The following is an 8,454-nucleotide window of genomic DNA, read 5'->3' as shown; positions in this document are numbered from 1 at the left end:
TAAAGGTTTGTTGTTGCCAATTTCCTAAAAGCAAAGGATGGGATTCGAGCGTTCTTTAGTTAATAGTGAGTGACTGAGTTGGGTTTACAGTATTCCAGTTATATCACGGCATGTCAGCTTAATTTGGGAGGAAAGACCGAAGTGACGTTTACCATACGAAACCTACGAGCACGGGTATGGTGCTGACAAACCTAGAAATATAATCGGGACGAACCGGGATTCGAAACCACAATCATAGGTTTCTGGCGTGCCCAAGGAACGCAACTCTGCACAGCGAATCGCGGCGCCTTAGACGACTTGGCCACCCGTGCCCCCCTTTAGTTAATACAAATAGCATACCTACTATGGGACGGACAATTTGATATTCTGATGTGAGTTTGTCGGAAGTAATAAATTGTCCCATAAAATGCTTGAAACAAGTAATTATGCTTTAGTCTGTTGAATAAAACAGAGATGCATTCGACCCAAAAAACATTGTTGCTAGATGTTGTTTCAAAATTATACAAAATATTGAGGCTCAATGAATAACTGTTTCCTTGATAACATGATTGATCAGTTACTTTATTGTCACTTCTCATTATAAATGCAAAGCTCACTAGGTACTCTTTAATAATGTGAAGAAGTAGCTTTGAAACACTATTGAGAAATAGTGAAGACGTTGTCCAGAGGCATCACAGTTGTCCCGAGGCACCATAGTGTCCAACAGCACGTGTTGCCCTAGGATGGTGGCTCAATGGGACGACGGAAGAATAAACTCAGGGGTGAAAGTATAAGAAGGCAGCAGCCATGTTTATTGTTAATTGGGAATAACGGTCGTAAAGGTCATGTTGACAGTATTCACGTGACAGAACGCACACTGGGACCGAGTGGCCAATGTTGGCGTTGCGGTGACATGCTCTGTCACTTGTACACAGGCAGGAAGTTGGACAGCGATTCCTTATCGTCGACGTTGTCGTTGGTGAGGCGAAAGCGTTGGCCAACGCCACGACTAGTCGTTCAAGCCGTCCGCTTCTGTCGATGATTTGGGCCCGTCTCTCTGATTGACAATGTCTGTCAGGTTTTGTAGGTTGTTTGTTTTTGAAAGCCGCTGTTAGCAATATTCCAGCTATATGACGTTGATATGTAAATAATCGAATAATCGCCTGGACCAAGACAATCCAGTGATTGACATCATGAACACCGATCTCCTCAACTGGGATATGATGACATGCATCAACCATGTCAGTGAGCCTAACCCGCCCGATCCCCTTAGCCGTGTCTCACGACAAGCATTGGATGATAAAGATCAATTCTAACCAGGATCTTCACGGGTCTAAAGTGGCAATGATTCATAAACACGTGTTTATGGTATAGTCGGGATTGTAATGCGGAAATATGTTTTCAGCTGATACGTTTTACGATTATGGAAATAGCTCCGTCACTTCTAATTCAATCGTACACGAACACATACAACTAGAGTGAGTAACTGACTAGAATCTTACATCGCATCGGCAATATTGTAGCCATATCACGAAGAGAACAAGTTAGTTATTATTGAATATCTGTCGACAAAGGACAGTAAAAGAGTACGTAAAACTAGAAATTGTGTATCCATTTTCATATCTTTGTAGACCCGTGAAGATCCGGGGTAGAATAGGTTTTCAGCAACCCATGCTTGCCGTAAAAGGCGACTATGCTTGTCGTAAGAGGCGACAAACGGGATCGGGTGGTCAGGCTCGCTGACTTGGTTCATGAATGTCATCGATCCCAATTACGTGGATCGATGCTCATGATGTCAATCACTGGATTGTCTGGTCCAGACCCGATTATTTACAGACCGCTGTAATAGCTGTCTAGAGGCATCATGGTCTAAGTCCCGGGGTATCATGGTCTAAGTCCCGGGGTATCATAATCTAAATCCCGATGCATCATAGACTAAGGCCGATGTTTCACCTCTTTAATTCCGCTTCTCCAAATCCCACTGTTGTTTGTGAACCGTGTTATTGCACTCCACAAGAATCAGCCTTTGATCACTTTGGATACACTTATTGAGCACTGGGTGTCGAATTAAGCCAGTTTCCTGTAATTGTAAGAACACGCAACTTCATAAAATGAACCTGATTTTAATAAACTAAAACTCTATGAGGCTAGATCGAGCGTGGGCTTGCTATAAAGTTTGTATACAATTTTGGATTACTGTTTTGGGTTGAAAATGAGATGAATTAGTATCATATTTTGTTTGGATTCTTGTTTTAACTTTAGTTTCAAGAGATTTTATGAAAGGAAGTTATCATGTCTAACAAATATTTTGTTTCTTGTCAAACAAGAAATTAAATCGGGTGAGGCTTAAAAAGCAACTATCAAGAGGCATCTGTGCTATTGTCACCACAGTTTCATGCTTAGGGGTACAGAAGCATAAGAGGTGCACCCATTTGGCACCAAGAACTACCAATATCTAAAGTAGAGCGAAGAGACGTCTATAACATGCGGACTTTTCCTGAAAGATCAATCTGAAGTACGTATATAGTTCAATTTAACAGAACCTTTCATGGTCCAACACGGTTCTCAGGCAATGTGCGCGTGAGTAAATGATATAATTAATTTAACGTATCTTGAAACAGTGCCGTTTTAATTTGGATGAATGAGATAAATATTACATCTATATAACGGCATATCAACTGAAAGCAGGTCTTAGATGTCTACCTCATTTTTGGGCCAAACCAGATTCATCTTGCCAAATCAAGGATTATCTGTGACTGTAATATGCATCCCTGTCACATTATTGACTGTAACATGTATAGCTGTGACATCATTGACTGTTACATGTACTGCTGTCACACTATGTACTGTAACGTGTACTTCTGGCACACTGTAACATGTACTGCTGGCATGTCATTGACTGTAACAAGAATAGATGTCACGCTGTAACATGTACTGCTGGCACGTCATTGACTGTAACAAGAAAATATGTCACACTGTATACTGTAACATGTAAGGCTGTCACATCATTGTCTGTAACATGTGTTGACTGCCACGTCATTGACTGTTGTGTGATCAATTTAACCTCACTTGACAAGCATTACTGACTGCAACATGAGGGAATGGTGCATGGAAGACTGTCACAACGACAATGCGTACATACAACTGTTGCCATTTGAAGGTTGGCTGGTTGGTTTGTTGTTTAACGCCGCACTCAGCAAGAGTCCAACTATATGTCGGCGGTCGGTAAATAATCTAGTCTGGGACAGAAAATCCAGTGATTAATATCATAAGCATCGATCCACGCAATTTGGATCGATGACATGCATCAACCAAGTCAGTGAGTCTGACCAGTCGATCTCGTTTGTCGCCTTTTACGGCAAGCATGGGTTGCTGAAAACCTATTCTACCCCGGATCTTCATGGGTCTGATATTTGAAGGACCACACTACCTGATTCCACTCCCATGGGTGTTTATGTCCATCTGGACACATGGGAAACGAAAACTTTTCTTGTTTAAAAACCAGGCAGTATTCTCCGACAGACATCTGTCCTGCTGTATTGTACCGGAAATACTAAAACATAGAGGAGACACACCATCAATCAAGTTACTAAGACAGACTACCTGATCCATTTTGTCGCCTCTTTTGACCAGCAGAGGTTGCTGGGGCCTAGTTTTTAAGTGAGATAGGTTTGAAGCCGCCTTAAACAATGTTTCAGTCATATTGCGGCGTGTCTGCTAAGTGTAGGCGGAAGGTGCTGGGACCTAGTCTTTAAGTGAGATAGGTTTGAAGCCGCCTTAAACAATGTTTCAGTCATAGTGCGGCGTGTCTGCTAAGTGTTGGCGGAAGGTGCTGGGGAGTGGAGTGATGCAGGCCTCAGACGTTTCCCACGTTGGTAAAACCCACGAGCGTAGGTATGATGCTGACAAACCTAGAAACATAATCGAGGCGAACCGGGATTCGAACGCACGATCATAGGTTTCTGGCGTGCCCAAGGGAGGCAACTAAGCACAGCAAATTGCGGCATCCTGAAGCGACTGCCTCCTTTAGGGTGAATGTTTTGTAGATGGACCAAGGCTACGACAACAGACAAATATACACGTGTCTAACTTACTTCCCCATATTTATCACAGGCTCCGAGTTTTAGCTCTTTATCGATTTTCCTCAAACATTCTCTTCCATGTCGTTCTTTAATCTGAAACGTAAACCATGCTTAATTCCTTCATGCAAAGTGGCCAAAACCGTCCTAGGTAATTATCTGACCATATGGTTAAAGCATACTGCAGGTGTCTATCAAGAACAGTTAGATACTCGTTTATCGGTGCACTGTCTATATACTGTTCAAGCAAACATTCAAAATTATCTCTTTGTCCTTGTATGACGCCACAGTTAGGATAGGTCCCCCGTACTCCGTGTGTTTGTCACAGCAGAGTGATATTGATTGGATGGATTGTCACCTTCACCTCGATTCATTGAGGTATGAATCGAAAAACCGATGTGCAATCTTTTGTAAGAATCCGCCACGCTACGCGGATTCATACAGTTTGCACATCGGTTTTTCGATTCATACCTCAATGAAACAAAGAAATACAATAAAATATACTTAAATTCGACAACGAAAACATGTTTTATCTACGATAGGTTAATCAAAAATAGGGGACATATATATACTAGCCACATAAAGAAACTGTGCACGGAGAAAATATATTCTGGATTGAAATACAACACAGCAAGTAAAAAATGATGCAGACGCTGTAGCAGCTGAATGATCGGACCATAAGAAAATGTCAACGGGACCTGAACAACATCTTTTACGATGACGTCAGAAGATTAAAATTGAGTAAGTCACAAAGTCAATAACGGGTATGACCACCCTGTGCGTGAATCACAGCAGTGCATCTGCGACGCATGGAGTCCACCAAATGGGCATGGAAGGCCTGGGGAATGGCCTGCCATATCCTCCTCAAATCCTGTGTCAAGTCACGGACGTTATCTGGAGGATGTGGAAGACGACGCAGACGGCGCTCCATTTCATCCCACACATGCTCTTTTGGGGAGAGATCTGGAGAAATTGCAGGCCATGGCAGTAACATGACATTGTTATGGTGAAGGAAATCCATTGCGACCCTAGCCGTGTGAGGACGAGCGTTGTCCTGTTGAAATGTCAATCCCGGGCCATGACGTTGCAAGTAAGGAATGACCACAGGCCTCAGAATCTGATCTCTGTAGCCAGCACCGGTGAGATTGCCCTGAACAACCACCAAAGGGGTTCGGTGCCGTGCTGTTATCCAACCCCAAATCATCACAGAGCCACCTCCAAAACGATTCCTCTCCACAATACAGTTGCGTGCATAACGTTCTCCCAAACGCCGGTAGACACGTTGGCGCCCGTCACTGTGGGAAATGTTGAACCTCGATTCATCTGTAAAGACAACATTTCTCCACCATATTCGAGGTTGGCGAACATGATTTAGACGGTTGACTCGATGACGGTGTGTCAGGATGGGACGTATGGCAGGGCGTCGTGATCGAATCCCGTACTGACGTAAACGATTCCTGACAGTGTTGGGATGGATACGGCGCAGTCCAGGAATTGTCTGGGACGTCGTTACTGCCGTTTGGAACCTGTGTCGGAGATGTGTAACTCGAATCCATCTGTCCTGTCTTGGCGTCGTTACTCGGGGACGTCCTGAACGTGGGTGGTCGGCAACGTCATTTGTGTTCTGATAACGCCTCACCAATGCCGATATCGTGTTACGTTGGCATTGGAAATGTGTTGCCACCTGTTCCCGCTCGGATCATTCCAATGGCTTCATGACACTGTGCAGCTGTCAATCTTGGCATGATTTGCTTGTGATATGCTTGTGGTTGCGCCTGAGAAGTTTTGAATTTTTGAATGACCACAGATCATGCTTTCCAAAGTGACAGCGAATTTTGAGTTGCACATGCTGTGTACAGCTGCACAGGATGCACGTGCAGTAACACATTGCACGTCCATAGGCCCCCATCAATGACGTCATATCGCATGGCACGTGCATGAGCGTTTGAATGTCTCCAATAATTGCTGTGTTCAAAACTATCTTTCATATATGGACGGTGTGCCCTTATATCTATATTTTCTCCGTGCACAGTTTCTTTATGTGGCTAGTATATATCAAAACAGACAAAAAATACATTGAAATACATTCCAGGTGTAGGCATACATACTACGGCGTGACATGAATCAATCAGGTGATTGTTTAATTTATGCACATAACTTGACACGCCTACAAAGTCAGTAGCCAATCAACCGAGAGTAGGATCAAAACGATGTTAATAGGATCTGTCAATCAAGGCAAAGCGCGAGAAGAAGTGCAACAGTCAGACTGTAACGAACCGGAACAAATATATGTCTGGGTTAAGGCGGGTGTTTCAAATGACATGGTCAGTTACCGCCAGATTCAAACATTAGTTCCCTGACAACGGGAAAACACATTTGGCAAAATGCTAGATCTCTAGTTAGAAATGAAACCCGAAGACATGAAAGTTGTGGAACCGGGGCGAGCGGGAAAAAAACAGGCGAGTGAGCCTGCACGTTGGCTGTTTCGTTCCTTATCGGGCTTCGGTCTCAAAGGGTAGTTTGGACAATGAATATGCATGAATTGACTTTAATTTTGGGATTCCCCAATATTCGGTGGTAACAAAATTAGTCTGCCTCGGTGGGCGTGGCTTAGTTTTGTACATTCATTGGGAAATGAATGCCACAACACGTGACCAATTCAGCTAATCAGAATGCAGGAATATCAATTAACACAAAGAAAATTTAATTAATCAACATTAAACAATTGTTACCATCCACCTCTATTTGGGTTCCAGAGAGGTATGGCATGGTTCCTCGTGCTGCATGATGCCAAGTGTTAAGCCTTTACCAATGCCGCCCTCCATTGATTGTCTATACCACCTATTGTGCAGACCACGGTGAAATATGGATATAACATTGCTGGCTGCGTTATAAATCTGTCACTTGTTATGCTAGCTAGGTTTTTAAATAGTACTGAGACTTGAACAGGTATGTTATAACGGCCTGTAGTTCCATTATTCATAAAGAACGTTCTTATATGGTCGAAATAATACAACGTCCACTGGTGATATGGATTGTTTCCAACTCTTTGTCTCAAAGTTAGATATATATATCTATATATATATATACCACAAATAATTACTCTCGACTAGGTTAATATTCCAAAACAAGGACTCGACGACCCGACCCCTGAGGTGGTTAGACCGCCGAAGGAGTCGGATCTGAGGGTCCTTGTTTTCGTTTATTGACCTCTTCATGAGTAATCAATAGCTTTTTTGTTTCGAAATCACTTTATAGTTTGTGAAGCTTTTTAACAGTCCTGTTTCATTACTGGAACTTATTTGCGAACCGCGAAATGTAAGTACCAGACGCCATTTTGTTTTCCCGCAGGGGGTCTATGTTAAGATGTATTGTTTCGTTACGTGGTACGGATTAACCAACGGAATTGCAAGATGTTTTCATACGAGAGATAACAAAACTCCGTACAGTTCATCATTTTCTTTCTCAGTCCCTGAGAATGATTCGCGCCCAGCTGTTTCTGTCAAATAATAAACCTCTACGACATGCTTCTTTGTTTCTTGTTTAACGCCACACACACCAATATTTCAGCTATATGACGGTGGTCTGTAAACAACAAGTCTTGACCAGACAATCCAGACATGCATCAACCGAGCCTGACCATCAGATCCCGTTAGTCGCCTCTTACGGCAAGAATGGGTTGCATAAGTAGCTGTACAATAGGCAATTCACCCCAGAACATCATATATTGCATTAATAAAATATTGTCAAAAACCATATTATATGTTGAAAGAAAATAAAACCATCAAAGAAATATTTTAAAGTAACGTGCACACTCACACTACCCCAGACTACGTTCGCTGGGGGTAGAGGATAATCCTTCACCACATCGTAGGCCACATTCTCCATGAACCATTTGAAGCTCTTACAGCCAAGCCTCTTCCTGAGTTCCAACTGGTCAGTGACATTCACCTTCATCGTCCTGAGGGCTGGATACTCAACGTAGAGATATTCCTTGTATTCATCCATCCATCCTTCCGCCGTACGGACGTTGTTCTGTAAGAACCAGTTTCATAGTGAGTCCTTCTCAGCTCACCTGAACAGAGAGTCCAGTTAATCTATGGCAAATAAAACGTGAAACTGAGTTGTCCAACTGCAGTCTAACTCATGTTTTCACTATCTACATTATATTCTCAATCCATTGTTATGATGATCAATTTCAGTCAAATTTTTGCCGCGTCTCGCTAACATGAAACCATGGGAGCTGCAACTGTTTCTACCACAAAGTGGTACACCTGCGAATCTTGCGGCGAGCTAGCCTTTTTGTACAAAAAGATATAAACCCGATATATATAAACCCGATAATCTAATCAAAGGTGCATATCGATGGTACCCAGATCCAGAATGACCCAATCAC

The 8,454-nt window shown here is 42.8% G+C and overlaps 1 protein-coding gene across 2 annotated transcripts in view; it reads right to left on the bottom strand.

Annotated features, from left to right (window-relative positions):
- Positions 1 to 762: 762 nt before the first annotated feature.
- Positions 763 to 8,454, bottom strand: part of LOC124119397 (N-acetylgalactosaminyltransferase 7-like) — an 87,613-nt gene continuing 79,921 nt past the window's right edge. For both annotated transcript variants that reach the window (XM_046481900.2, XM_046481893.2), the window contains exons 10-13: positions 7,878 to 8,093; positions 4,074 to 4,154; positions 3,410 to 3,532; positions 763 to 2,059 (exon numbers count right to left, since the gene is read on the bottom strand). In XM_046481900.2, coding sequence (XP_046337856.2) covers positions 1,937 to 2,059; positions 3,410 to 3,532; positions 4,074 to 4,154; positions 7,878 to 8,093 — 543 coding nt within the window. In that variant the 3' untranslated portion in view covers positions 763 to 1,936. The remainder of the gene's footprint in view (positions 2,060 to 3,409; positions 3,533 to 4,073; positions 4,155 to 7,877; positions 8,094 to 8,454) is intronic.

Source organism: Haliotis rufescens, unplaced genomic scaffold (genome assembly GCF_023055435.1).
Source record: "Haliotis rufescens isolate VD_foot unplaced genomic scaffold, xgHalRufe1.0.p SCAF_3, whole genome shotgun sequence".
Classification (NCBI taxonomy): Eukaryota; Metazoa; Mollusca; class Gastropoda; order Lepetellida; family Haliotidae; genus Haliotis; species Haliotis rufescens.
The sequence above is the reverse complement of the archived record's forward strand: the minus strand, read 5'-3'. Positions and strand labels throughout refer to the sequence as shown.